Source organism: Aythya fuligula, chromosome 14, assembly GCF_009819795.1.
Source record: "Aythya fuligula isolate bAytFul2 chromosome 14, bAytFul2.pri, whole genome shotgun sequence".
NCBI classification, from domain to species: Eukaryota; Metazoa; Chordata; class Aves; order Anseriformes; family Anatidae; genus Aythya; species Aythya fuligula.
In genome coordinates, this window is record NC_045572.1 from 10855503 (window position 1) to 10882742 (window position 27240).

Below are 27240 nucleotides of genomic sequence, written 5' to 3' on the forward strand. Positions count from 1 at the left end.
TTAAAAAGTTCTTTATTGGGTCCAGCACGGGCCTTTCTTCTCCGCGGGGAGCCGGGCGGAGAGGGGCGAGGGGACGGCCGGGGCGGGGGTGACCCCGCGGTGAGGGGGAAGGAAAGGGGCGAAGGGAGCCCCGGGGGTCCCGCGGGGCAGGAGAGCACCGGGACCCCCCCCATGGATGGGGGGGGACCCCACAGAGGAGAGCCGGGGGGACCCCCGGGGAGGGCGGTGGCGAGGGGCACAGTGAGGAGAGCGGAGCGGCCGGGGGCGGGGGGCGGCCCCGCGCCTCACTGCGCTGCGCTGGAAGTGGTTTTCTTCAGGGTGAAGTTGGTCCAGTTCACGGCCACCTTCTGGCGCGTCTGCTTGGCAGAGTCCAGACAGAACCTGCCGGGGAAAAGGAGGGAGCCCCCGTGAGCCCGCAGCTCCCCGAACTGCCCCGGGGTGGGAGCCAGCTCCGGGACGTGGCCCCCATCCCGGTCCCGCCTCACCTCTTGAAATACTCCACTTCTCGGTCAGTCTCGTCCATCTCTACCCCGTCTAAGTCCTTGGGCAGGAACACGTCATCTGGCAAGGCAGAGAACACAAGCTCAGCACCACACGGCAGCACGCCCCACACCCAGCTCCCTCCCATCACAATTCTTCCAGGGACGGGATTCCCCCACCAGGGCACGGGGACGGGAAGGGGGTGGCAGTGGGCAGGGGAAGGGACCGCAGAAGGGATCCGCTGGCACTCACCGATGGAGGTACTGGATTTCTCCACCTTGTTGCGGCTCTTCCTGCTCTTGCCCTTGGGCTGCGGGGACCCCCTCCGAGCAGTGGGGTGAGGCAGCTGCCGGTCCCCGGGGACCGCGCTGGGCGGCGGTGCCGGATCCTGCAGCTCGGCTTTGCCCTCTCCCCTCCGGCCCTTCCAGTCGCCGCTCCTCTCCTTCTCCTGCCTGGCTCCGCCGCAGCCCCAGGGCTGCCCCTTGCTGCCCTCCAACGCCTCGGTGCAGCCACCTGCCCGCTGCGGCTCCGCGGCGCCGGGCTTCGAAGGGTGCTTGGTTCCCAGCACCTGCCCCTTCGCCCCAGGGCTCTCCAGCCTGGCTTGGCCCCCGGGCACCGCAGCAGCACCATCCCCCTTCTTGGCCTGCCCGCTCTGCCGCTTATTTTTCCGCTGCCGGCCTCCCGCCGGCGCCTGCTCCGCTGGCTCCAGCCCCTTGGGCTGCGGCCCTTCCTTGGGCTCCGGGCTCAGCCCGCTACCGTCCACGGCGGAGTCCGTGGCCTTGGACTGCACCCAGATCATGCGGGAGAGGCTGGGCACGGCGCTGAGGCGCTTCACCACGCCGTTCTCAGCCGGCGGGGCCGGCGGCGGTGGCTCCCCCGGCCCCTCGCCCCATCGGGGGCCCAGCTCGCCCCGCAGCAGCGCGTGGCTCTTGGCGGGGCCCAGGCTGAGCGGGGCGAGGGCCAGGTCTATGTCCTGCAGGTCGGAGGAGCCATTGAGGTGGGAGAGCAGGTTCTTCTGCTCCAGGACAGCTGCCTTCTTGGGGAAGTCGTTGACGTCCAGGTTGAGGTCATAGACGCTGAAGCTGGCCCGGATGGAGTCCTTGATGGTGTTCTTGATCTCCTGCAGCCGGCTGCTGAGGAAGCTGTTGACTCGCTCCAGCTCCAGCTCCGGCCACTCCAGCAGCTTCTCCTCGGCCGGCTCCCTGCTCTGGCTGGCTGCAGGGGCGCGCTCTGCACGCTTCTGGGCCTCCGCTTCCAGCTGGGCTTTCTCCTTCTCCTGCAGCACAGGCGAAGAAGATCAGATGGGTCAGAGACAGGCACGCAGGCCACGAGGCTGGCCTTGTCAGGCAGGAAATCGAGGGCCAGTCCTCAGTGCGGCTTTCTCATGTCTTCCACAGCTCCCAGGCTGTCGGGTGTCCTCTGTGGGCACCACAGCAGCCACCGCTCTGGGCACAAGGCAGCAGCAAACAGCAGAAGCTGTCACAGCACTGCCTCTCTCCACTGCAGAGGCATGGTGTTTATCAGAGCCCCAGACTGTAGCAGGTAGAACAAAGCAGTCTGCCCCCCCCCCAGGCGCTTTGGGTACCCTCTGTGTGAACAGAGGTGCGGGGAAGCCCCCCATGGAGCTGGGGGGTAAAGGCGCAGTAAAGGATACAGAACCCAAAAGGATGAAGTGAAAGAAAGCCATGCAAGGAGCAGTCTTGGCCTGACCTTCCAAGATTTGGACAGGCCTCCTTGCACGCTGTCCCCACCCTGCACAACAGGACGTGGCACAGAGCAGCCCTTCCCTCTGCCCAGCCTCACCTTCTTCTTCTGCTTGTGCCGTGCCCGCTTGGCTGCCTTGGCACTGTTCAGGGGCTTGGGCTCCGTGCTGTTGATGTAGTCCAGCAGCTCGTCCACGTTACGGTGGTCCACAGCCGGCTCTCCCGAGCTGCTGTTGTGCCCTAGCTTCTGTGGCAGCTCCTCTTTCCTCTTGGTGAGGCGCGAACGCAGCTTCTCCCGGATCTCGGCGTAGTTGCGGCTTGTGGGAGCGGCTGGGGGCTGCGGGAGGGATGAAACCTGTCAGGTTTGGCAGGCACAGGGACCAGCATGATGCACAGGCAGCCCCAGCTCCCACACAGGTCCCCCACTGCCCTCCCCAGCCGCTCCTGTCCCTGAGGTCTCAGCGGGATGAGTGAGCACAGCCCCTGACAAACTCTTTCAAACAAACTCTTCCTCCTGACAGGCAGGAGGCTGAGTTGAGAACAAGGGGACCAACAGGCTGATGAGGCAAGAGGGAAGTCAACAGGGTGCAGGGGGTACAAATGCTGGCAGAGAACAGCTGTGGCCCGAGCTCCACACATTCCCACCCTCCACACGCTGATTTCACAACTTCACAGCACACAGCAGAGCCCGAAGGCTGGGGCTGGCTGCAGAGCAGCCCCTCGCTCACCGCGTTGTGGCCGAAGAACTCGCAGTAGCAGCAGTCGCAGAACTTGCCGTCCTTCTGGTTGGTGGAGGAGGAGGTGCAGGAGCTGCGCTCCGAGCTGCTGTCCTCGTCCTCCCCGAGCCCCTCGTCCGCCTCGCACGGCTGCGGCGGGTGGCAGCCGGTGCCGTTGGGGAACTTGTGCCCTTTGCAAGAGGGGTCCCTGGGGAGAAGGGCAAAGAGGTGAGGGCGAACCCAGGGGCTCAGAATCACCCGGCGCTAGGTGTAGGAGCACCCCTCGACCCCACAGCACAATTTGCAGGGCGGACAAACCCCATCCCCTGCACCCTCCTCCTGCAGTGGAGGAGCCCAGCACTGGCCCTCCATGGGGAGCACTAAGAGGCAGAGAGGGACCAGTGGGCTCAGCGTGCTCCCTTCCCAGGCACAGGCAGCCCAAAGAGGGCCGTAAAAGCAGGTGAGCAGAACCAGCAGTCCGCAGGCTTCGTCTTCTCAAGGAACTATGCCCAATCCCTCAGGTCTCACTGATAAAATTCCTGGTGGCCACCAGCAGGCTGGCCAGGCGGCTCCTCTGGGTCTTTTAGCTGGAGGAGGAGCAAGCCAGCAGTGTCTTCTGCACCACAGTACTACAGGACAACCGCCCAGAGAAGACACACGGGGAGAAAACCACCTTAACCCTCCGAGACCGGGGGTCTGCAGCAACAGAACCGGCCCACACCACGGTCGCTCCCTTCACGTGGAGAAAAGGCCCCTCCTCGGGCAGGGGCTGGAGAAGGGGCGCGTTGGCCAGGAGGAGAGGCTGGCGGCACGCGGGGGTCGCCCACTCACCTGTTCGTGCCGGGCAGCTGGTGGGAGGCGGGCGGAGGGATGAGCGAAGTGCTGCAGTGCCCGTTGCAGGGGTGGGCGCAGCCGGAAAGCGGAGGCGGCATCTTCAGCAGCGGCACGTTGGCGGGGGGCAGGTGGGGGCTCTTGCACGACCCCGGCCCGTGGGAGGCGACGCCAGCGGGAGGGGGCTCGGAGGCTGGTTTCGGGGCTGCCGCCTGCACGCTGGGCGCGGGGAAGAGCGCGGGCTGCGGGGAGGAGCCCGGCGGGACGTGCGGAGGGGAACCGAAGGGCCCCGGGTGGGCAGGGGGCTGCTTGGGGGGCACCAGCGCCGGCGGCTGCGAGGGGAGGCCGGTGGGGCTGTTGGGAGGAGCAGTGAGGTCCGAGTGCTGATGGTGCTCTGAGGAGTGGAAGGCCTCACCTGCGGGCGGGCAGAAGCGGAGCTGGTCAGGTGCCGGCTGCCCTGCGTGGGTCAGGGCCGTGCTCAGGGCCACCCCCCACCCAAAATCGCACAGGTCCCTCAGCACAAGGTCTACTCCAGCCTAGAGAAGGCTCCCAGGGCTCTGCTCGTGCCCAGAGGTGCCACAGCACGTCCTCAGCCAGATGCACAGGGAGCAGGACAGGGAGCACCTCTGCTCTCCGGGCTGCTTCTCCACGGGACCAACCCCACCTTGGGACGTGGGCTCAAAGCCATCCCCGCTCCCAAGGAGCCTCGGCAGCCCCTTGTCTCCCCCACAGGACCTGGCCCAGCCCCACACGAGGGGAAAAGAGGAGAAGGCAGCGCAGAGCAGCGGGCTGGGAGGACGAGGCACGCACCTGGCGGGGTGGCCCTCCGGCACATGCTTTTGAACTGCTTGGGCAGCGTCTTGCAGAAGTCGAGTGAGGTAGGCAGAGGCGAGCCCGGGGCGGCGCTGCCGGCTGCGGGGGAGGCCGCGTGGCTGTAGGGACAGCCCTTGAGCCCCGGCGCCACGGCAGGAGCCTGGCTGACACACTCTGGGGAGAGAGCCAGGCTGGGGTGCTTGTCGCCTGAAAGGAGAGCAGAGCTAGGGCCTGGCTGCTGCCTGGCATCCCCTGGCCTTTTTTTTGGGGGGGGGGGAAAGCAGCTCTGCAGCCTTCAGCACTGCACCGATGCTTGCAGTGACCCCGGGGCACGCCGACACGGTGCTGGAGCGGCACTCACGGCAAAGCAGGACGCTCTGAAAGCCCAGCACCTCTGCCCCTGCTGCAGCACAGGCGTGCAGAAACCCAGCCCCCTCCCCTGCCCACCAGTCTGGTGTCCGCCAAAAAGCAGCCTCAGCCAAGGACCAGGGAGAAAGCCCCGCTCAGCCCCGCAGGGGTTCAACTCACCTAGCGCAGCAGGGGGGGCCCCGAGGGGACTGCCCTGCGCCGCCCCGTTGGTGTGCGGCGAGTTCCAGAGCCCCGAGAGCTTGTGAGCAGACAGGAAAGAGCTGGGGTCCCAGTCCCCTGAGTTCCCGTGGCACGAGGAGGAGGAGGAGGAGGTGGAAGAGGAAGAGGAGTGGGAGCCGCCCCCACAAGACTGCGACTTGCAGGACGTGTGGGACAACGAGACCTGGAGGGGAAAACACAGAGTGAAGCAGCAGCGGGGTCTTGGGGGGGGGAGGCGGGAGGTCCCACGGTGTTGGGGCCAAGACCCCCTCCGCTGCTCCAAGCCCCTGCTCCCGCCTACCGCCAGGGCCTGCTCCTGCACCGCCCGCCGCTCTTCCTCCTCCACGCTCTTCTGGCAGCTCTGGCAGATCCACAGCGGCATTTCTCCCAGGAGGTTCTGCACCAGCGTTGGCACGAAGTCCGGCGGCAGCCTCTCGCCGGGGGAAACCAGCCCGTTGTGGGACGGCCCCCCCCCAGTCCTTGCGCTCGCGGTGGCACAGCAGGCAGCACGTCTGCACCGACTGGTTGGCGGTGGGCAGCCCCTGCGGGGGGGGACACACGGGCCACGAGTCAGCCCCGGGGACACGGCACGGCACGGCTGGCACCGGGGCAGCCCTAGGGACGCTGGCATCAAACCGGAGCGCTTCTCGCGGGCTACACGTGGGTGCACGCACGGTCCCAGCGGGGCAGAGCAGCCTCGGGTTTAAGATGTGCCAGCTGGCAGCATCGCAGCCCACGGGAGGGCCACGAGAGGCAGTGCCACCAGCAGCAGCACCACGCCAGCCTGCGAGGCCACCAGCAGCTCCCCCTGCACCTGCGCTACCGCGGGACCGAGAAAACTCCCCAGGCAGAGCAGGACCCACAGATGTCACCCTGTAGGGCCAGACCGGGGATCCCGCAGCCACCACGCTCCCTCCTCACCCATCGCAGACCCCCTTCCCCAGCACCCACACCCCCCGAGCCCCCCCGCCCACCTCTTTGTTCCGCACACCCATCGGCGAGGATGCGCCAGGGCGGGGAGCAGCCCCCCGGTGCTCTCCGTACGGGGGGAGGACGTGTCGGGGCTGGCAGCCCGGTGTGTGGGGACCCCATCCCGCGGGCTCTCCGCGCCGAGCCCAGCGCTGCGCGGGGGCCCCCATTGTCTGCGGCTGCGGCGGGCCCCGCCACAATGGGCGCAGGCTGAGCCGCTGCTGCCAAACAGATGGCGGCCCCCGGGCTCAAGGTGACGCTAAGGTCAGAGGCCATGGGGAGGCTGGGGGGGGGGGGGGGAGGCGCGCAGCCCCCTCCCCACAGCGCCTGGCTGGGAGGCTGCGGGTTGGAGGGGGGGGGCGGTGGCTGCGGGACCACCCCGCGCTGCAGCGGGGGCAGGTGGTGGGTGCTGTATGGGATGCTTTAGGGGATGCTGGAGGGGATGGCGCTGCCCAGGGCGCCCAGCACACCCCATGCACACCCACCACAGCCCCGCGCCCCCCAGCCCCGCTGCGTGCCCCATAGCGGGCGGCAGCGCCCTGGGGCCAGCCCACCCTAAAGAGCTGCGGATCCCCGGGCACAGTTTGCTGGGGGGGGGGGGCACCCCCAAACCCTGATATGGGGGGGGTCACACCGCACCCCCAGCACCCCCGAGGGGTGGGGGGCGGCTGCACGGCGGTGCCAGCACACGGGGGCTGCAGGCGAGCACCGACGGCTCGGGGAGCGCCCCCCCAGCGCTACCGGGCACCGGGGGGCGGCCCCGAGCAGCGCGGAGCCCCCCGCGCCCCCCGTCGGGGCACCGCGAGCCGCCGCCGTCCCCGCCCCACCGGGCACCCCCCGGGCACCCCCCGCCGGTTCCGCACCCCCCCGTTTCGCCCCTCCCGGTACCTGCGGGGCTGCTCTGCCCGGCTCGGCGCTGCCGCCCGCCGCCGCCACCACCTCAGACGGGGCGGGAGGTTCCGTGGATGAAGAAGAGGAGGAGGAGGAGGAGGAGGAGGTGGGGGGGGGCGGCGGCGGCGGCGTCGGGGCGGGGGCGGCGGGGGTCGCCCCGACGGCTCCCCCGGGGCGTTCTCGGCGGGTGGCGGAGCCGCCGGGAGCCGCCGCCGCCTTGTTCCGCCTGCGAGTCATGGCGAGCCCGGCCCGGTGCCCGCCGCAGACAGGACAACAGCCAATATGGCGGCGCGGCCCGGCCGGCCCCTGCCCGGGGGGGGGCGGCCCGGCGAGGCGAAGCCGCCGCCGCCATTTCCCGAGCGGGCAGCGCCGCGCACCGGGGCGCCGCCCCGCGGCCGGAGGAGGCTCGACGGGAGCCGCCGCCACTCGCCGGGTCCTGCCCGCCCCTCAAAACTCCGGGTTTGGGGCTTGGAGGTGCCCGGGGGGGGCCCCCTCGAGCCCCCAGCCCTAATTCCGAGCGCTGCCCGCTCGCGGTACCGGGACACGGGGCATAGGCACGGTGCCCCGGTATGGGGCTCCCCCCCCGGACCGGCCGTGACTCAGGGACTTCCCCCCGCCCCGCTGCGTCCCGGTGGATTTTTGGCTGATGAATTGGGCTAATTAAGCTCTGAGCCATCGCAATTAGCGCCGTCCGCAACGTCCTGGGGCACGGTGCCGTGCGGGAGCGGCTCGCCCTGCTGCCCACGGACGGCGGGGGCGGGCACCGGAGGGGGCACGGGGGGAACCGGGAGGAGCGGGGCGAGGAGCGGGCACCGACACCGAGCACCCCGCCCGCCCCGACGGGGAGCCGCCTGCTGTGAGACGGCAGCGAGGAACCGGCCCGTCGGGGGGACACCGCCTCCCGGTACCGGGCACCGGGCAAGCCCCGGGTCCCTGCTCGCGGGCCGGGCCGGGCGTGGCGAGCAGGGGTGCGACGGGGTCCGTCCGGCCGTGTCCCCGCGGCCGTAGACCCGAAGGTGGGCGGACACCGCCCCGTCACGCCCCCGGGCGGTGCCCGGTGCCGGCCCGCCCCGTCGGCGAGCGGCGGGCTCAGGGAGCCGGGCGGCGGCGGCGGCGGCGGCAGAGCTCCCGGTCGCGCCATGCTGCCCGCCGCCCTCCGGAGGTGGCTGCACCGGCCCAAGGTGAGAGCGGCGGCGGCGGACACCGCCACCCGCCCCGTCGGGGCCACCGGGGACCGTGCCGGGAACGGGGCGGCCGCCAGCCCCGGCGCCCCCGGAGCGGCGACCCCCGCGTACCGGGGCCGGTGGGCACCGGGGGCTGCACCGGGGCGGGGGACGGACGGAGCCCCGTCGGGGGGAGCGCTGCCGGTGCTACCGGGAGGGCAACGGGGACGGCCCCGGGGCTGCGCTGCGGAGGGAGGGGGCGGCCCCGGGGGGCACCGGGGCCGGGCAGCGGGACTCGGGGGCTCGCCGCGACGCCGGTGGGTGCCGGGAGCCCGGCGGGGCTTGGCCCTCTCGGGGCAGGGCGGAGGAGGGAGCGGTGCCGGCGGGCCCGGCCGGTGACTCACGGGAGCGGGACGGGACCGGGCAGCTCCGCGCCCGCCCCAGCGCCGCCGGCACCGGGGCTCGGCACCCCCAGCCCTGCGGGCCCGGCCCTGCGGAGAGATTTAGGGAGCAGCGGGGCACGGAGCTCTCGTATCCCGGTGCCCACCGCGCTCCTTGCCCGGGAGCCTTCCCGCGGACCTTTCACCCGGTCCGGTGTTTACAGCTGCGCACGGATCCGTGCCCACGCTCGCGGGATGCAGGCGAGCTTGTTCATCCTGCTCTGCCCTGGGGAAACTGAGGCACGGCTGGGTGGGGACGGCCGCCTCGGCCGGGAGCGCTCGGCACGGGGCTGCCCCGCTGGGAGCAGGACCCCAGGCGGTGCCCTGCGGCGTGGCACCCCCCCTGTGGCACCCCCAAATTGCCCCTCTGCTCTCCCCGCAGCGCTCCGACCCCCGGCTGCTCTCGCAGTTCTTCTTCGCCGACGAGCGGGTGACGCGGGTGGTGGCCGAGATCAACGGGCTGGACGCCGAGCTGGACCCGCAGCAGTACCTGGTGCTCCTCAACCAGCTCCACCTCAGCCAGGTACGGCGCGGGGGGCCCCCCCCGGTGCGATCCCCGGTCCCCCGGGGGTGGGGGGTGGCTGTGGATGATGCCCGTGCCCTCCCCAGGCTCACCTGCTGGCCGTCATCGAGCGCATCATGGAGGAGTGCATCCCCACGCAGCGGCACAGCCGCGACTACCTGGTCAAGTTCCCCGAGGAGCTCTTGGTGGACAACCTGGGCAACCACATGCTGTTCGCCGCCGAGGTGAGCCCTGCGCCCCGGGGAGGGGGCGATGGAGGCCGGGTCCCCCAAGCTGGGAGGGCGAGGGGCGCACCCCGCCGCGGGCAGACCCCCGGGGGCCGGCTCCTGACCCCCCCCCCGGGTCCCGGCAGTGTCTCCTGGCGGGGACCTTCATCGAGGTGGAGGAGGCGGAGGGGGCGCAGCTGCGGCCGCGGGCCAGGAACCTGCTGTGCAGCCTGGAGCTGGTGCGCACGGTGCTGCGGGAGCAGAGCCTGAGCCAGCCCGGCACCTACCCCGAGCCCGTGCGGGCGGCGCTGGTGCAGTTCGACCGGCTCTTCGCGGAGTTCGAGCTCAGGTGGGGGCCGGGATGATGGGGTGGGGGGTCCTTTTGGGAGGCTGGTGGCACCTCATGTCCCCCCCGCCCTGGCTCTCCAGCTACGTGTCCTCGCTGGTGGCCGTGAAGTCCCCCGAGGAGATCTACAGGCAGCAGGAGATCATCGTGCTCTTCTGCGAGACGGTGGAGAGGTGAGGGGGCACGGCACGCGGGGAGGGGGGCACTGGGGCTCTGAGCCCCCCGGTGTTGCCCCAGCCCCGCTGTAAGGCTGTGCCCCCCCCCCGACAGAGCCCTGCGCTCGGGGTACCTGACCCAGGAGATGATCGATGGCTACGAGCCGCTGCTGATGTTCACCATCCCGCGCCTGGCCATCATCAGGTGGGTGCAGCCCCCTGCAGACGGGGTGCCCGGGGGTGCCCCGCGCCAGCAGCCACCCCGTGTCCCCGTGTCACACGCCGTCCCCTTCGCAGCGGCCTCCTCATCTACCCCGAGGGTCCCCTCAGCCTGGAGCGCGGCCCCGAGCAGATGTCGCGGGTGTTCAGCCCCTTCTACAACCTCCTGAAGAAGATCAGGTATGGGGGCAAAAAGGGGGGTGGCGGTGGGGAGGTGACACAGGGCTGACCCTGTCCCCTCGCCGCAGGGACCTGCTGCGGGTGCTGTCGGCGGAGGAGCTCTGCCTGCTGGAGAGGAGCCTGTGCGCGGCCGAATCCGAGGATCCCCACGGTCCGGCCACCCCTCCGACCTGGGGGGCGGCCATGCCCGGAGCGAGCCCCCCTGCTCCATGGGGTCTCCTGGAAGCCCCCCACACCTGCACGGGGCGGTTGGGCCCCCCCGATGCTGTGGAAAGCCCAGGCACAGACAGGCACGTGGGGGTCTGCGTGGGGAGGGAGCGGGGCCCGATTTTTCGTGCCGCCCCGTGGGTAACCATCACCTCCCCCCGTACAGCCCCCAGCCCCCCAGAAGTAGCCCAGGGCCGCGGCTCGAGGCCCCGCCGGGTGCCCGCTGGTCGGAGCTGCGCTCGCACTACAGCAGCACCAAGGACATGCTGCACACCCTCTTCGTCTGCATCTCAGGTGAGTGAGCGCCTCGCCGCCCCCCCGGCCACCCCCCTGACCCCCTGGCAGCACCCAGAGCCCCGCTGTCGCGGCGCAGGGGTGGCCGATCAGCTGCAGACCAACTTCGCCAGCGACCTGCGGAGCATCTTGAAAACGGTCTTCAAGATCGTCGCCTCGCAGGGGGACCCCTCGGAGGATTTGGGGACCAGCAGTGAGTAACGGGGCATGGGGCACGGCTCCTCGCCTCCGGGCAAGACGGGGCCGTGACAGCAGGCGTGGGGACGGTGTGACCGCAGCACCTGGAAACTGAATCTGCTTTCCTTGTCCCCGCAGAAGAGGATGGCGAGCTGCTCGTGGGTGATGCACCCCGAGTGGCTGACTGCCCCCTGTGCCACAGCCCCACGGAGGGAGCCGGGCTCCGGAGGGCAGGTGAGGGGTGAGCGGGGCTGCCCTGGGCTGGGGCACGGTGCCGGCCTGGTGGCACCACAGGGCTGGGGACGTTGCTGTGGCTGACGATGAGGCTATGTGGGGGCTTTCAGCTTTGTGTTTTTCCCAGCAGGAGCCCACGGCCGGCCCGAGTGGGTGCCGGACAGCACGTGCAGCCAGTGCTGCGCCTGCCGTGCGCCCTTCACCCTGCTGCGCCGACGGCACCACTGCCGCAGCTGCGGGAAGGTAATGGGGGGGTTGGGGTCGGGCAGGGGGCTGCGGGGGTCCTGGAGCTGCTCAGCACCTCCCCGTCCCTGTGCCCACAGATCTTCTGCGCCCGCTGCTCGCCGCACACGGCTGCACTGCCGCACTACGGCCAGCTGAAACCCGTGCGTGTCTGCACACACTGCTACGCCGTGCACCTCTCCCCTGCGCCCCGGCGCTCCCGGAGCCGGTGAGGATCCCCCGGCTGCAGGACCTGGCTCCGTAGGAGGACACGGGACCGCTGGGAGCGGCTGTGCCGAGGCTGCAGAGCGGCTCCACGGCGGTAGGGCTCCGTGCCCGGCACCGTGCTGTGCCGGTGGGGCCGCGGTGGGCGCAGGACCGCCTCACCCCGCGCGCGGTGGCCGTGCCCCCGCTCCCGGTGGGGCTCCCGGTGCCGCGACCAGGCTCCTGCTGCGGGGCCGGAGCTCTGCCTGGTGCCGTTTTTGCTTCGTTGCGTTTTCTCAGCTGAACTTTGGCTGCTGCTGGGCCCAGGGCAGAGTCTCCCCCGCCCCCGGGGCCCGTCCCGAGCCGTGCAAACAGCCCTCACATGACGGCGGGGCCGCCCGCGCCCCGGGGTGCGGTACAGGGGGGGCTGCCTGCCCCCTGGGGAACCCCCGGCGCTCCCTTCCAGCGGGGGCAGGTTCCAATAAAGAGCTCTGAGCGCTGTGTGCTGCTGCCCGGCTGTGCTCTGCGGGGCTGGGGGGCGGCGGGCACCCATGGGTGCGGGTGGGGCACCCCTGGGGGTGGTGGGGCACCCATGGGTACGCGGGGCGGGGGGTGAGGGTGCCCCGTCTGGCAGTGGGGTGGGGGCGAGGAGGGAGAGCGGCCGCGCTGGGCACGGGCTGGGCACGGGCTGGGCGGCAGCGCTGCTGTGCACGCGCCCTCGTGCACGCGCACGTGTGCACACCCCCACGTGCACGCGCAGGTGAGCGCACACCCACCCACCCACACACGCGCGCTCACCCACCCAGGTGCGCCCCGGCCCCTTTAAGGAGCGTGGCTTTTACCCAGCGGAGTGGGCGTGGCTAACACCGTGTGGGCGTGTCCACCGCGCGGTGGGCGTGTCCCCCGCTTGGCCCCGCCCCTTCCCGCCGATTCAAATTTGAAGCCGCCGCTTTCCCGCGCGAACGTGCCGCCCCGGCGCGCCGACGTCATCCCCGCGGGGCGCGGCGGGGCCAATAGGAACGCGCCCCCGGCCGCTTGGCCCCGCCCCCCTCCGCGCGTCCGCCCCCCCCAGGCATGGATCCCGCGGGCGGCAGCATCCAGGCGCTGCTGCGGGCGGCCGAGTTCCTGGAGCGCCGGGAGCGCGGCACCGCCACCGGCACCGGGACCGGCACCGGGAGGAGCAACCGGGCCCCGACGGCACTCGCGGAGGCTGAGCACGGCTACGCCTCGCTCTGCCCCGCCCGGGCCCGGCAGGCGACGGGCGGCGATCGGTGAGCGGGGGGAACCGGGAGGGCGCACGGGGAGCCCGGTGCCGGTACCGGGAGCTCGGTGCCGGTACCGACCGCCCCCCGCTGTCCCGCAGGTCGGTGCACAACGCGCTGGAGAAGCACAGGTAGGGGTGCGGGGGGTACCGGGAGCGGGGCTGGTACCCGGTACCGGAGGGGGGGGGGGGTCCCGGGCTGTGCCCCCCCCCCGCTGAGCACCGCCCGCCCCGGCCGCAGGCGAGCCCAGCTCCGGCGCTGCCTGGAGCAGCTGAAGCAGCAGGTGCCCGCCGGTACCGGCACCCGGCCCACCACGCTGAGCCTCCTGCACCGCGCCCGGCTGCACATCCAGGTGAGCCCGGTGCGGTGCAAGGTGCTGTGACCCCCCCCGTCCCCATCCTGCTGCCCCGAGCCCGGTGACAGCCCCCCCTACACACCCACCCCGTTCCCCGCAGCGGCTGCAGGAGCAGGAGGTGAGGGCGCGGCGGGTGAAGGAGCGGCTGCGCAGCCAGCAGCAGAGCCTGCGGCAGCGCCTGGAGCGGCTGCTGGGCCCCGCGGGCAGCGAGCGGCTGCGGGCGGACAGCCTGGGGGCGGACAGCCTGGACTCGTCCCGGCTCTCCGAGCACTCAGGCTCGGACGGAGGTCAGTGCGGGGAGCGGGGTTGGGGCTGTGGGGGGGTTGCGGGGCGGCTGCCGGGTGCTGACCCTCGCTGCCGTGCGCAGAGGAGGCCGAGGTGGACGTGGAGGGCGCGGTGTTCGGCACGGAGCTGCCGCCGCTGGCTGCCTTCAGCACCGGGAGGGACCACAGCTACTCCAGCCCCCGCGGGGCCTGGTCCTGACAGCGCCGCCTTCCGCACCCTGCCAACCTCCTCCTGCTGGAAACGCTGCTGCCGGCCTCGCCGCCCGGGCACAGGACACCAGGGGACACCAGGCAGAGCCGGGCATGGCGCGGCTAACGGGCCCCGCTGCGTGCAGCAAAGCACTTCGAGGGGGGCGGAAGAGGCGCTGGCAGCCGGCCCGGCTGTGGCGGGGATACAGCAGAGCCTGAAGCTGCCTGCAGCTGGCAGCGGGCAGCACCCAGCCCCGTCAGGCACGGCTACTAGCCCGCTCCGCCGCCCGCCAGGGCCAGGAAGGGGAAGTGAGTGCGCCGAGCACCTCGCCCGCACGCCCCCCGCGCCGCCCCGGCCCCCCTCCCCTGTACATACCCGACACTCTCCCAGTAAAGGCACTTGGTCCAACCCGCCTCCGCCTCCTCACGGCTATTCTTGCACCTCCCCAAGCCCAGCTCTGCGCCAGACAGGCCAGCCCCAGGCCAGGTCATAGGTGGAAGTCAACTTTTTAATGATAATTACATCTTGGAAAGGATCTACCAGCAGCTGATTGTCAGACTAGTACGGTTTGTTTAAAAATATAAAATCTAAGGAGGCTCCTGCCTGCGGTGGTGCAGCCTGACCCTTGCCTGTGCCTGGCCCCTCACACGTACTGCTTCTTCTTGGTGGCCGCCTTACTCGCCAGGTCCTTGGCTTTCTCCGTGGCAGCCAGAGCCGTCTCCTTGGCTTTCTCGGTTGCTTCCTTGGCCGTCTCCACCAGCGTTTTGGACGGAGCTTCTCCTGTAACAACAAATCGTTATCCCCAGCCCCGGCTAACCCTGCCCTGGCTGCTGCGAGCTGTCTGAGCCCGGGCTCTGCCCCCGCCCTGCACGGGGAGAAGAGGAACCCTGTGTTCCCAACCCGTGTGCATCGCGGCACGTCGCAGCAAGCTGCGGGCACGTGACTGCTGCCCTGCTGCTTCCCCCACCCGCCTCAGCTCCACCCCTGCCCAGCCTCCCTGCAGGCCTCGGCACAGCCTGGACTCGCTGCCTGCATGCTCCGCTCTGGAAGAGCAGGCAGTGCCCTTGGGGCAAAGACGAGGATTTCACGGTCAGTTTAGCTCAAGCTGTGGCCTGTCCATCGACTGGCATGATGCCAACATGACCCGTAACCCCCAGACACCCATCCCAGTCAGGCACAGCCTCCCCTCTCAGGTGCTCACCTTGCATTTTTGCTAGCACGTATTCAAATCCCTTGGTACTCTTGGTCACATTGCTTTTGAACCTCGCCAGACCAAACTCCTGCAACAGAAGAGCCTGTGAGGGTGCAGCCCCGGACCCCTGCTCATACAGAGGGGCTGCATGCGGGGCGCTGTCCCAGCCTGACCAAACCCTCAGTGCCTCGCAGGTGTTACACTGCTTGGGGTGGGTGGTTTGGGGCTTCCTGAGAGCTTGTGAGGGGTGTGGGAGAAAAACAGCACAGGACAGAGGGAGAGCACAGCAGGATGAAACAGCAGCACTAAAACCTCCCCAAATAGCGGGGCAAAGCATGGGCTGTGGGCAGCACTCACCTGGACAGCCCGCGAGACGCCAAAGAGGCTGGAAGAGACCCAGGCCTCCCGCTTGACCTCGGTCCAGTTGCTGTTCTCCGGGTTCACCCGGTAGACGCAGCGCTCCTCCACCACCTGCGGGCACAACCCCGGCCGTCAGCGCTGCCCGGGAGCACCCCCCCACCCGCCGCCCTGCCCGCCCGCACCCACCATGAGGCGCGCGTGGTTGATGTTCCAGGTGAAGGTGGTCATGGTTCGGTTCTTGGGGTCCACGATCGAGTCCTCCAGGATGTAGACGGAGTGGGCGACGTTGGCCGGGAAGAAGCGCTCGGCCCAGCGCGGCATCCGGTTGGTCTTGGTCAGGAGGCGCCGGGAGAGCAGCTTGTGGTCGGCCGTCACCTCCCGGTGCACGATGTCCTCGGTCAGGACATGTTTGCTGCGGGGGGGACACGGGGAGGGCGGTCAGGGGGGCACCGGGGGGCCCGGAGCCTCTTTGAGGGCACCGGGCAGGGAGCCCCGAGGGGCTCCGGGCACCGCCCGGGGGGCTGCGGATCAACGGGGGGGGGAACCGGGGGGGTACCGGGAGGGGGGAGGGGAGGTGTGGGGGGGCTGCGCACCTGTAGGGGTTGGGGTAGCGCTGCCAGAAGGCGGCGAAGACCTGGTCCCAGGGCCCCTTGAGGACGCCCAGGCTGGCGCAGTACTTCCCCATGGGCCGCTCTACGCCCCCTCCTCCCCCGCTGCGGCCCGGGCCCGCTGGGCGGCCGCCATGCGGCCTCCGCGCCGCCGCGCACTTCCGCCTTCGCTCGGCGCACGTACTTCCGCCTGGAAGCCCCGCCCCCTTCCTCCCGGTGCGCGGGGCGCGCGCGCGCGAAACAAACCCCGCCCCCCTTCCCCCCCCGGTAGCCACGCCCCCTTTCTCCCGGTAGCCCCGCCCCCCCCCGGCGCGGGCAGGATGAGCGGGCGGCGGGTGGACGCCAAGGTGGTGCTGCTGGGCCAGGAGGGCGCGGGCAAGAGCAGCCTGGTGGAGCGCTGCGCGCACCGCCGCTTCCGAGCCGGGCCCTACCAGAACGTGAGGCACCGGGAACCCCCCCCCGGACACCGGGACCCCCCCCGGACACCGGGACCCCCCCCCCCCACACCGCGCGGAGCCTCCCCGCCGGGTCCCCGCCGTCCGCTCCCCGCCGTCCCCGCCCCGCTCCGGGCTCTCGGTGGTCCCCAGTGGTCCCCGCCGCGTCCCTGTCCCGGTTTTCCCCCCCCCCCCGCCCCGTGTCCCCGCCCCGGTTCCCGTCCCCATGCTCGTCCCCCCCTCCCCGGGACTGCCCCCTTCGTGTCCCCCCGGTGTCCCCCCCCCTGGTTCCCAGCCCCGAGCCGGGTGTCCCCACCGTGTCCCCCAGGTGTCCCCACCCCCGTTCCCCTCCCCGTCCCCGTCCCGGTCCCCGTTGTGCCCCTCACCGGGCCGGTTCCCCCCCCCCCCGTTTCTCTTGCAGACCATCGGTGCCGCCTTCGTGGCGAAGGTGATGGCGGTGGGGGACCAGGCGGTGACCCTGGGCATCTGGGTGAGCGCAGGGCCCGCGGCCACCCCCAGACACCCCCCTCCCGGTACCGGGACCCCCCCCCCGGCCCCAAAACGACCCCCCTCTGCTGTCCCCCCGCAGGACACGGCCGGCTCGGAGCGCTACGAGGCCATGAGCCGCATCTACTACCGCGGGGCACGGGCTGCCATCGTCTGCTACGGTACGGGCACGGGGAGGGGAACGGCCGGGGGACGGGGGTCACGGTACCGGGGGGACGTGGGGGGGACGTGGGGGGCCCGGGACAGGGCCTGACCCCTCTCCCCCAGACCTCACCAACAGCAGCAGCTTCCAGCGGGCCAAGTTCTGGGTGAACGAGCTGCAGAACTGCGAGGAGGTAAATAAATACGGGGACGGGCCCCGTTTTGGGGTGATTTGGGGTGGTTTTTGGGTGGTACCCGGTGCTCACCGCCTCCCCCCTGCCACGGCCCCAGGGCTGCCGGATCTACCTGTGCGGCACCAAGAGCGACCTGCTGGAGGACGACCCCCGGACACGAGCGGTCGATTTCCACGACGCTCAGGACTACGCCGACGGTACGGCCCCGCTGCCCCGACCGATGCCCCGGTGCCGGTACCGGGGCTCCCCGCGCGGCGGCGGCAAGGCCTCGGCTCTGCCAGGAGCCTCCCCGAGCACGGCACGTCCCGACCCGCGGGCTGGGGCCGCTGCCAGCTGGGCCGGGAGCTCCGCGGGGCCGTGCCCTGGGTCCCGGCCAGCGGGCACAGCTGAGGGGTGAGCCGGGGAGAGCCGAGCCCCGGGGGCACGTCCCGCAGCGCTGACCCCGCTCCTCGTTTCAGAGGTGAAGGCAGAGCTCTTCGAGACCTCCAGCAAGACCGGGCAGAGCGTGGGTGAGTAGCGCCCGGTGCCGTGGTGGCGCCCCTCGTGTAGGGCTGGTGGGTGGCTGTGCGGGGTCTGGGGGGGCTGCTGGCACCCACGCAGCCCCCGTGTCCCCCCCGCAGATGAGTTGTTCCAGAAGGTGGCCGAGGACTACGTCCACTTCACCGCCTTCCAGGTGATGACAGGTGAGCGGGCAGGGCCCTGCCGAGCGCCCGGTGCCGGGGGTTCCACGGGGAGGGTGCAGGGGAGGGGCGCTGCGGGGGTCCCGGGGCTCTGCTCCCCCCCCAGGCTCTGTGCTGGGTTCGTGCCACGCTGTTGAGGACGGTCCCCGTGCATGGTGTCCCCCTGTCCCCTCACCCCAGGCAGGGGGCAGGAAGAGCCAGACACGGACCCTGCTTGGGATTTTGGGGGGATTTAGGGGGGGCTGCGAGCTCTGGGCTCCGTTTGTCATTGCGGTGTGGACGTGTCAGCAGCCTCCTCCTCCTCCTCCTCCTCTGCTCTCTTCCAGAGGAGAAAGGCGTCGACCTGGCCCAGAAGAGCAGCACCTACTTCTACAGCTGCTGCCACCACTGAGGCCTCGTGCCCGAAGGGAATCGCTGCTGCGGGGCGGCCGGCCGGCGCTCGCTGGACTCCTCCCGTTTTTTTACTTGCTGTATTTTAGCTGCACGAGCCGTCCGCGGCGCGCAAAGGGAGTGTGGCCTCACGGACTTGCTCCCTTCCCCGGACTCGGCGTGCAGAGCTGCGTGGGGCTGGAAGGTTCCTGCGGCGTGAGGAGCTGCGGGGTTGCTGCCCCCCCGACCCCATACCCGCAGGAGCTGCATCGAGCCCCAGCAGCAGCCCCTAACTTATTCTCTTGAACCAGCGCCTGATTCTTCGCAGATTATTTAAGTGTCTCCTCCTGAGGTGTGCAATGTAAATAAAATGCATTGTGGTCTGAGAACAGGCTTGGGGTCCAATCCCGTCCCTGCACCCGGGGCCGAGCTCCTGCGCCCTCTGTGCTCCTCAGCAGCTCCCGGGGCCTGCCCGACCTGCTGCGCCCGCTCTGCAGCCTGGCCTCTGCCCGGGATGCGTCCCGAGGCTTTGTCCTGGCTTGCCCTGTCCCTGCCGTGGGGCACGGGGTCACTGCACCAGGTTCGTGCCCTGGGTGAGCTCGAGGTGCCTCCCACCCACGGTGCCCACGGGGCTCTCCCGTCCCCACCCCGGGTGCCCACGGTCGGCATCGCAGCAGGGCTGGGGCCCCCCCCCGAGCTGCCCCCCGCCCCCTCAGCAAGACAAAACACAGGAGGACATCGAGAGTAAAGTTAAACTTTACTTTACAGTAATTTTTCTTCTATATACAAAGAATTACAGTACATGTTCTGGGAGCACCTGGGCAGGGCAACCCTCTTTTCATTATAAGTTTCACATACACAGCCAACAGTCTAAGGGGAGCAAAATGAAAGTAATCAATGGTCCAAGACTCTCCCCTCTCCCTCTTCTAAAAATAATATACATGCTGGAAATATGTAGGTTTCTCTCACCCGCTCTGGCACTCCCGCTTAGAACCGACAGACGCGACCTGGACAGCTCTGAGTGACCCCGCGGCCCCCCGGAGCCCCCCCCGGGCCGGGCACCCCCCGCTCCAGCCACGATTTCCTTCGGTGAAGCCCGAGGAGGGGACCCCGGGCAGGACACCCCCAGCGGGTGGCACGGGGCGGTGTCCTGGCCTCAGGGAGTCCCCACGCCACCCGTCCCCTCCCTGGCAGCAAAGGAGGGGGAGCGGGCACAGCTTCGTTCCCCGGCAGCCCCCTGCACACCCAGGTAGGTCCCCTCGGGGCCAGGCCACCCTCCCCAGGACCCCAACCCAGGGCGCGTGGCACCGGAGGATGGCAGAGGCTGCTCGGGACCGGGTGCGTTATTCTCGGTGTCTCGGAGGGGAGCGGGCTGGCGGGGCAGTGAACGCAGTGCTGTGGGTTATCGGGGTGTAACGTGCCCTTGGCAGGGAGAGGGGAGGGGAGGGGAGCGTGCCCCCAGCACCCTGCTCCCCCCAGGCCAGCACAAGCGCCCTGCCCTCGTCCCTGCACATCGCCTGGGGCCGCCCTCGGCTCCAGCCACGCTCCACCTCGAGCCTCCCGGTGCTGCTGCTTCTGCTTTTAAACAAGTTCCCAGTGTCTTTAAAAAAAAAAAAAAATACACAAAACCCAGTTCCTTGAAGTCAACAACTCGGAAACATCAGAAAAAAACAAAAACTGAAACCAGCTCAGTACCAAACGGACACACAGAACATGCAGGTAGCGGACGCCTGGCTTGCTTCACGTGGCTCCACTCGCTCTCTACGCTCACAGGGCCCACTGGCACGGCTGGTTTGGGTCTCAAAACCACCACAAAGCAAAGGAACCCCGTCTCCCCGGGCGCAGGAGACGTGCCTTGTCCCGTTTGGGTCGCAGGCACCGCAGCCCAGCCCCCAGCTGCTTGGGGACGGGGTTCAGCCCGCGGGCTAGGAGCCGTGAGTCCAGCCCTACTGTGCTAAGCTGCCAACGTTTTACAATAGCACCACGATAGCCCAAGAGCTTAGCCGAGGGCAAACTGATTAAAACTTTACCTTGAAATAGGACATAGCAACACCCATTTCTCAGATTTCCCTAGGAGGTAGATTCAGTGCTGTAGGGACTGTCCATCACCGCCGCTGCCCCAGCCCGTGCACGCTGTCCCGCTGCCTCGCTCGGCTGGGATGGATTTTGGAGGTGTTTCCCCACCCGTGCTGCCCGAGGGCACCGCACCCTGCTGCCACCACGCCGGCCAGGTGCCCCTAAAGCCAGGTCCCCAAACCCCACGCCCCATCTCCCAGCCCCTGGGAGCCCCGAGCCCCCGCCAGCCAGACCTCGGCTGCAAGCGCCCCCGTCTGCGTTGCCACTACCGCGGGGGAGTAATTAGCACAAAGCTAATTTGGGGTGATCAAACCACGGCGCGAGCCCTCGCCGGACCCGGGTGGCGGGCTCTGTCGCTTCCTTTCGGAGTAGCTGCACGTTTTGCCACTTTGCTTTGACATTCGCTCGCTGGCGAAGGCTGAAAAGACTCATCGGGAATTTAGGGCAAAGCACATTACAAGCAGGTTACAATTACGGTTATTCCAAACATCAAGCAAAATCAGAAGTTTAAGGCTGAAATTAAAAATAGAACAGAAGGTGTTGAAGGTCTGAGGTTCCTCAAACGGCCTCGCCTCCGCCCTGCTGCGGCACCCGCTGCGAGCAGCTGACGATGCGTTGGGGTTAGGGCTGCTGCTCGTTGTCCTTCTTCCCGTGAAACACAGCTGAAGCTCCTCTGGCACCCTAAGCCCACGTCTCGCCTTAATAGTGCCTGCTCTTTAGGTTTAACCAGGTATCTGATCCCATCTTAAAGCCCTGTGCCTGTAGGGGGGTGGGTTTAACCCCAATCGTAACGCATGCACCCACAGCAACACCTGGAGTTTGTGCACAGAAGTGAATCTTTGTTGTTTTCTTTTTTTCTTTTTTTTTTTTTTAAATAGGAAAAAAGTTTTAGCTTGTGAACAGCAATGAAGAAAGCTACCGTGAGCTAGTCAGCATCAGAAGGTACAGGGTAGGGGATTATCCCTCGGTGATCTCTTCCCATGAGAGGCCCATCACCTTGCAGGTACCCACCCGAAGAGCTCCTCCACCAGCAGAGGGGAACTGGGACTCTCCTGCTCGTGGTGGGGCACTGACCTGAGCCGTGCCGTGGGGCTGAGGCCACGGACAGTGACCCCAGCACAGTGTTCAGAGCAGGGGCAGCCCGCCCCAGCAGCAAGCACGCCGCCAGGAGAAGCAGGCTGGAAGCTGTGAAGGCTTTCAGCCCTTTCTCCACCGGGAAGGGAGAGCCGTTCCTACCAGGGGACTGCTGCTGGAAGCTCACGTGAGCCTCCCCGAGATGCCAGGGAAAGGGAAGCTGCTCTGAACGAGGATCACAACTGCCCTCGATTCACCTGCTGATCGGAGCACGCCAACACACCACCAAGGTGCCACAGCTGCCGCCCTCGGCCACCGCCAGCCTTGCACGAGCAGCCCACCAGGGGTACGAGTTACCTGCCGCCCTCCTCTGCATCAACAGAATCTGTGACTCAAACTGGCTGAACTATACAAGGCAGAAAATGAACCAAACTGCTTCAGTACACACCTCTCCTGCTCCAAGGCTGTGCCACCAGCTGCCACCCGAGCGCTGAAGCAGCCCATGTTTTCTCTGTGGGGGTGTCACTGCCCGAAGCTGCTCACCCCAGGTGAAGGCAGGCTGGGAGCAGCAGGATTTCATGGACTGACCTCCCCACCTCAGGCCACGAGCACGCACAGAGCCCAGCGCACATCTCAGAAGCCCTCCTGGTCTGGCAGAGAATCCCCACAAGAGCTGGGAGGGAAGAGCAGCTCGCTGGAGTCGGCTTTCCAACACGTAAGTGGAAGGGAGCAAGTCAGAAACCTGGATCTTTGCAGAAAAGGCATGAAGGGAGCGAAGAGAGGTGGGGTACGGTCAGATGCAAGGTATAAGGCTGTGGGTTTGAAATGCCATGCAACAGTTCTACCCACGGTCACTGCTCAGAACAAGCTTTCGGATAACCCACGTGCTGTGTGAAAGGCTTCTGCTGCCGTCAACCTCGCCCTACTGTTTGAGCACACGATTTACAGAAGTGATTTTTCAAACCTGCACTTACGAGAACTCACTGAGAACTTCTCCATTTTACAGATTTAAAAAAGCCTGCACCAAAAATATTCACAGTTTAATTTTCATGAAACGAGAAGCTAGTTAGCACGTGACGACGCAAAGCGGAGCTGGGCAGAGCAGCGCAGACACCTCTCTGTTACAGCTGGAGCTGGCTGGGCGGCTGGCACGGAGCTGACCCTACTTATATACTCTACATGACTACGTCCAGCTCATGGGAAGGCCTATAAATGTGAATTCGAGGTTTATTTTCCTTCTCACACATGATAAATACTTAATATACTGAAACTCATTACCATTTTTATTTTATTTTATTTTTTTGTTTAAAAAAGTTAAATGCCCTTAGATTACCTTCTCTCTCAACGGCTCTGAGGAGTTGTCCTGATTCCCTTTGTGCAGGAGTCACGCAGAAACACAAGCTGCTTGCACTTCCCCAGTTTCAGCAGCGAGCAGGAACTGACCTGCCAGTCTTCCCGGAAAAAACATCATTAATCAGTAAGTTTCCATAAGCCGTAAAGCTTTTTTTTTTTTTTTTTTTTTTTGAAGTCGCTAGCTATTCTACAAAGGATCTGAAATGATGCGGACTAGAAGAGATGCACCGCAGCACGGGTAACGTCCCCAGTGCCCAGCACACCCGGCCTTTACAGCAGGACGTTGTCCTGGGGTGCACACGTAAGGAAAGGAGAACGGATCGGGATTTGTCTTGGTACATGCGCCTGCCTCCCTTCGTAGAAAACAGCAAAGCTCCAAGAGCAGCGAGCAAGCACCTGCGAGCCCAGGGATGCGCTCCCAGGTCAGAAGGAAAGTGTCAGCCCAGAGCCAAGCTCTGTCTGGGGAGGGTCCTGCACCTCTGCCCCCAAGGGAGGGGGGTCTCCGGCACCACACAGAAACGTGGTGGTGGGCACTGAGATCTGAGGCTGCGGTACCCCGATCAGCAGAGCTCAGAAAAAACAGAGGAAAGGTGGTGGGAGAACGGCCGGGTCAGCAACGTGTCCTCAAGCAGGGTGCTGACTGCACTGTGCCACTCGTCCTCCTCCTCCTACCTGCACGGGCAGCGCTGGCGCATGGCACCCGCTGCGAGACGCCGCTCCGCTCCTCTGGGGCTTACCCCAGCTTCTGCCCCAACGCTGGGGCGAGCTGCTCGCGGCAGGCTGGACACCCACCGGGTGGCAAAAGGGCTCCTCAGCCGGAAAAGGGCGAAGAGGAAAGAAGCCAGCCAGCTGCTCGAGCCCCGTGTTCCAGTGTGAGAACTACGATTGGGTCGGAAGGACACACACGCGCACACACACACACGCACACCGACACAGTCCAGTTAATTCAAGTCTCCTTTGGTTGTAGGTGAGCGAAGCTGGAAGCTACCCGAGGGGGAAGGTGCAGAACGGGTCCTGAACACACACAGCACCCTCGCCTCCGCGCTGCAAAGTCAACGACAGGCTCCGACCGCAGCTCTGCAATGCCCCACGCTGCCGGGAAGACCTGGTGGGATGCGAGCACGTCCTGAACGCGTCCGAGGCAAGGGGAGAAAAGACCACGCGAGGCTGCTGGCTCACGGTGCCGGCACGAGTCACCGAGAGACTGGATGGAAACGTCAAGGGGAGCAGCGACACCAGCACAGCACCGGGGGAAGTCCCTCTGCCTGCCTCTGCTACTGCTGCTTTACAGGTCTGGGTGTTGGCAGGACGCACGCCGCGTGTCCCGCGCTAAAGGGTGAAGACACGAGAAGGAAAAACCCGCCAGACGGCTTCTTCCAAGATCTTTCTTGTTCCCTGACCTCCTTCAGATTCCCCGCTCCTGGGGCCTGGGCAGTCGCAGCTTTGTATCGAGGAGCCTCCGCGGATCCTGCCCATTGCTGGAGAAAACCGCAGCGAGCGGGTGCGGGAGGCTCCTCTCCTAACAGCCGGCACCACGCCTGTCCCTGGCGCGCCGCGCACGCAGCACGTCCCGGTGGACACACACGGACAGAACCTCGCAAAGCAAAACCCCGCAGGGCAGACAGATGAACCCCTCCCCTGCCTCCACAGAGGTCGGCAAGAGAGTACGCGCCTGGCTGCTCGCCATCCGAGCCCTGAAACCTCTCCGATCCCGGGGCAGCCTGACGGATCTGCTTCCTCTAAATACAGTTAGCAAGGGCGAGGCCCCTCGCTGTACGCAGGAACCTGCCCAAGAATTGGACCTGGAGCTTGAACACGCTGGATCAGTAATGTGACCATTTCAGTGGAATTTGAGGTTTTACCCAGAGTGGACTCTTTATTTCAGCTTTACCATTCGCAAAAGGAAGAGGAAAAGCTCACGGATGCTCTCTCCCTTTGGCTGGGCCACACTCAGACTGAAAGTGAATGTCCTTGCTCACGTCACGAGAGAATATGGATGGGATGTGCATGGGTTAGGGGCTGGGCTCAGGGAAGTGAATAAAGAAAACAAAACAAAGAATCCCCCTCCCTAAACATTAAAAGACTGAAACCTGCCTCCCATGTTCACCGACCTCACTTTGGCTCTGAGTCAGCCAATTCGTGACAGACAGAATCCTGGTTACGGGCTAGCGCTGCGTTCTGTTCAGGCAAAGGGTCCTGCCCCCGAGGAGTATGTACTTTTCCAGCCAGCCAAGAAATCTGGTCAAGAGTCTGAATGTTTGTGACAATCCACTGCGTCTGCTCCGGGGGCACCGGCGCTTCCCTGGCAGGCCGGGGGGTCTGCTCGAACGCACGCAATCTCTCTGATGTCCAAGGGGTTTGCTCGGCGGGGGCTGAGGCCACTTCCCAGACAGGCTGCAGGGTCGGCTCCGGTAGCTTCTCCGCTGTCCGGGGTGACTGCTCGGCAGGCGTCAGGGCTTTGGCGGCGGGCCAGTGGCTTTGCTCGTGTGTCTGGAGCTTCTCCGTGGGCCAAGGTAACTGTCCGACGTGCGGCACCGCCTTCCCGACCGACCAGGAGATCTGCTCGCCGGCTAACAGGGTCCTCTCCTTCTGCTGGGGGTTGAGCTCCGCGGCGGGCGCTGCCCTCTCCTTGGGCTGGGCGTTCTGGTCGACGGGCCGCAGCGCCTTCTCCGACAGCAGCAGCCTCGGGGCCGATGCGGCCGGGGGCTTCTCCAAAACTTGGGGCCGAGGAGCCACGGCGGCAGCCAGCTTGTCTGAGGCCTGAGGCCACGGGGCCGTAAGAGCCAGGGGCCTCTCCAGGAGCTGAGGCCGAACGGCCCCGGAGCTCGGAGCTTTCTCTGGAGGCAGGACCCGCAGCGCCCCGGCATCGGGAGCCTTCTCCGGGGGCAGGGGCCGCAGCACGCCGGGGCTCAGAGCTTTCTGCGTGACGGGGATCCGCAGGGCCCCCGAACCCAGAGCCTTCTCCATGGGCAGGACGTGGGGCGAGCGGGAGCCGTGGGGCTTCTCCAGGGGCAGCGGACGTGGCAGCCCTAAGCTGGGAGCCTTGTCTGTGGGCAGGATCCGCGGCATCCCCAAGGCAGGAGGCTTCTCTGCAGGCAGGGGATGGGGTGTCCCGGAGCCGGGAGCCTTCTCCGTGGCCAAAACCCGCGCTGCCCCGGAGAAGGAAGCCTTCTCCGGAGGTGGAGGCCGCGGCCCCCCCAGTCCAGAAACCTTCTCCGTGGGCAGGATCCGTGAGACCGGGGAGCTGGGGGCGTTTTCAACGGGCAGAGGCCACAGCACCCCAGGGCTGGGAACCTCCTCCGGTGCCGGGGCGTGTTGCACCACGGAGCTGGGAGCTTTCTCCACGGGCTGAGGCTGCAGACTCTGGGCAGCAGCTTTGCTCAGCAGCTGAGGCTGATCGGCCACGGGAGCCTCGTCCACGGGCTGTGCCTGCAGGGTCCCCGCCGTGGCGAGAAGTCTGTCCGCCAGCTGAGGGTGCAGGCATTTTGTCGGAAACTCATCCAGCAGCTCGGGCTGCTGGGTGCCGCTGTCGCCGAGCGACTTGTCCGCTAGCTCCAAAACCTCAGCGGCGGCAGGAGGCTCGTCCGACAGCTGGAGCTGCAGGGCAGCGGCAGGACCGAGCGCCTCGTCCGACGACTGGGGGCTGCCCGGAGATTTGCTGGGCAGAGGAGGCTGCGAGGCGTCGCTGGAAGCCTCGTCCAGCGGCCAGAGCACGGCGTTGGCGGGAGGTTTGTCGGGCTGCTGAGGTTTCAGCGCGACGATGATGGGCTGCTTCTCCGACTGCAGCCTCAGGGACAGGGCAGCCTGGGGCCTGTCCGACGGCTGCAGGCGGAGCGAGAGGGTGGTGGGAGGTTTGTCCGAGGGCTGCAGCCGGAGGGAAAGGGTGGTGGGGGGTTTGTTGGACGGCTTCAGCCTCAGCGACAAGGTGGTGGGGGGTTTGTTGGAGGGCGGCAGTCTCAGCGCCAGGGCGGCGGGCGGTTTGTCTGGCGGGGGCAGCCGCAGGGCCAGGGTGGTGGGGGGCTTGTTTGAGGGCTGCAGCCTCAGGGCTAGGGTGGTGGGGGGCTTGTCTGAGGGCGGCAGCCGCAGCGCTAGGGTGGCGGGGGGCTTTTCTGGGGACTGCAGTTTGAAGGCCGGAGGCTGAGGTAGCCTGTCCAAAGGCTGAACGCTCAGGTCTGTGTCTGCAGGCGGCTGCTCTGCCGGCTGGGGGTCATCGCCGTTAGTCAGTGCTCCCATGGGAGGCACGTACTCACGGATTTCTCCTGGCTCTAGGGGGTTAGGGCCGCAGGGATCGTGCTCTGTGCAGCACAAGCGTCCATCCAGCTTGGAGATGAAGAGCATGCCTTCCCGGTGCTGCTTGCAGAAGGATCTGGGGCACATCTCGCAGAAGGAAGCCGCTTCTTTACCACACATGTCACACTGATGCCACGGGCACTCCCATTTTCCTGCAGCACAAACACAGGAGAAAAGACAGAACTTAGGAGTGGTATAAAGGGAAGATAACGAGGCCTGCTGCAAAGAGTTTGAGGGCAAGAGGCAACGCCCCTGTAAGACTCCGATGCAATTTTGCATGTTCTTCTCAGATCCTGCCATAGCTCCTAGGCTAGAAGGGCAGCTAACAGGA

At 67.4% G+C, this 27240-nt stretch overlaps 6 protein-coding genes across 6 annotated transcripts in view; 3 read left to right on the forward strand and 3 right to left on the reverse strand.

Moving 5' to 3' along the window:
• Positions 1–194: 194 nt before the first annotated feature.
• On the reverse strand, positions 195–8111 carry FAM193B (family with sequence similarity 193 member B). Its single transcript, XM_032197132.1, is given in 14 exon segments — positions 195–381; positions 486–561; positions 733–1756; positions 2284–2520; positions 2912–3107; positions 3731–4167; positions 4530–4750; positions 5072–5294; positions 5412–5582; positions 5584–5652; positions 6968–7222; positions 7224–7292; positions 7295–7406; positions 7879–8111. Coding segments are annotated over 14 exon segments (3420 nt in total). The 3' UTR covers positions 195–284.
• LOC116494970 (lateral signaling target protein 2 homolog) lies at positions 8110–10904 on the forward strand. The gene is made up of 9 exons (XM_032197133.1): positions 8110–8151; positions 8956–9096; positions 9183–9320; positions 9449–9651; positions 9732–9821; positions 9919–10008; positions 10101–10202; positions 10271–10394; positions 10704–10904. Exons 1-9 carry the CDS (start codon positions 8110–8112, stop codon positions 10902–10904), a joined length of 1131 nt encoding a protein of 376 aa, XP_032053024.1.
• A 1710-nt stretch (positions 10905–12614) lies between these two features.
• On the forward strand, positions 12615–14020 carry MXD3 (MAX dimerization protein 3). Its single transcript, XM_032197027.1, has 5 exons — positions 12615–12811; positions 12904–12933; positions 13043–13154; positions 13258–13444; positions 13525–14020. Exons 1-5 carry the CDS (start codon positions 12615–12617, stop codon positions 13638–13640), a joined length of 642 nt encoding a protein of 213 aa, XP_032052918.1. The 3' UTR covers positions 13641–14020.
• A 98-nt stretch (positions 14021–14118) lies between these two features.
• Positions 14119–15932, reverse strand: PRELID1 (PRELI domain containing 1). The gene is made up of 5 exons (XM_032196804.1): positions 15777–15932; positions 15370–15595; positions 15181–15294; positions 14833–14911; positions 14119–14411 (listed from the first exon to the last, which is right to left on the reverse strand). Exons 1-5 carry the CDS (start codon positions 15866–15868, stop codon positions 14275–14277), a joined length of 648 nt encoding a protein of 215 aa, XP_032052695.1. The 5' UTR covers positions 15869–15932; the 3' UTR covers positions 14119–14274.
• A 167-nt stretch (positions 15933–16099) lies between these two features.
• On the forward strand, positions 16100–18493 carry RAB24 (RAB24, member RAS oncogene family). Its single transcript, XM_032196943.1, has 8 exons — positions 16100–16228; positions 16647–16715; positions 16815–16893; positions 17000–17067; positions 17165–17264; positions 17526–17576; positions 17688–17750; positions 18074–18493. Exons 1-8 carry the CDS (start codon positions 16112–16114, stop codon positions 18136–18138), a joined length of 612 nt encoding a protein of 203 aa, XP_032052834.1. The 5' UTR covers positions 16100–16111; the 3' UTR covers positions 18139–18493.
• Positions 18494–21050: 2557 nt separating this feature from the next.
• NSD1 (nuclear receptor binding SET domain protein 1) overlaps positions 21051–27240 on the reverse strand; it is a 57461-nt gene continuing 51271 nt past the window's right edge. Inside the window, exon 23 of the mRNA XM_032197134.1 lies at positions 21051–27061. Coding sequence (XP_032053025.1) covers positions 24732–27061 — 2330 coding nt within the window. The 3' untranslated portion in view covers positions 21051–24731. The remainder of the gene's footprint in view (positions 27062–27240) is intronic.

Bases quoted from the DNA above. Each gene is read 5' to 3' on its own strand.
- PRELID1 (XM_032196804.1), bottom strand. From the start codon at position 15,868: ATGGGGAAGTACTGCGCCAGCCTGGGCGTCCTCAAGGGGCCCTGGGAC. The intron at 15,596-15,776 runs GTGCGCAGCCCC...TCCCCCCCGCAG, and splicing joins CGCTACCCCAACCCCTACAG to CAAACATGTCCTGACCGAGG. The intron at 14,912-15,180 runs GTGAGTGCTGCC...CTTCTGTTGCAG, and splicing joins GCGTCTCGCGGGCTGTCCAG to GAGTTTGGTCTGGCGAGGTT.
- MXD3 (XM_032197027.1), top strand. From the start codon at position 12,615: ATGGATCCCGCGGGCGGCAGCATCCAGGCGCTGCTGCGGGCGGCCGAG. The intron at 12,934-13,042 runs GTAGGGGTGCGG...CCCCGGCCGCAG, and splicing joins AACGCGCTGGAGAAGCACAG to GCGAGCCCAGCTCCGGCGCT. The intron at 13,445-13,524 runs GTCAGTGCGGGG...TGCCGTGCGCAG, and splicing joins GCACTCAGGCTCGGACGGAG to AGGAGGCCGAGGTGGACGTG.
- RAB24 (XM_032196943.1), top strand. From the start codon at position 16,112: ATGAGCGGGCGGCGGGTGGACGCCAAGGTGGTGCTGCTGGGCCAGGAG. The intron at 17,068-17,164 runs GTAAATAAATAC...CCACGGCCCCAG, and splicing joins AGCTGCAGAACTGCGAGGAG to GGCTGCCGGATCTACCTGTG. The intron at 17,265-17,525 runs GTACGGCCCCGC...TCCTCGTTTCAG, and splicing joins CGCTCAGGACTACGCCGACG to AGGTGAAGGCAGAGCTCTTC.
- LOC116494970 (XM_032197133.1), top strand. From the start codon at position 8,110: ATGCTGCCCGCCGCCCTCCGGAGGTGGCTGCACCGGCCCAAG. The intron at 8,152-8,955 runs GTGAGAGCGGCG...CTCTCCCCGCAG, and splicing joins GGTGGCTGCACCGGCCCAAG to CGCTCCGACCCCCGGCTGCT. The intron at 10,009-10,100 runs GTGGGTGCAGCC...TCCCCTTCGCAG, and splicing joins CCGCGCCTGGCCATCATCAG to CGGCCTCCTCATCTACCCCG.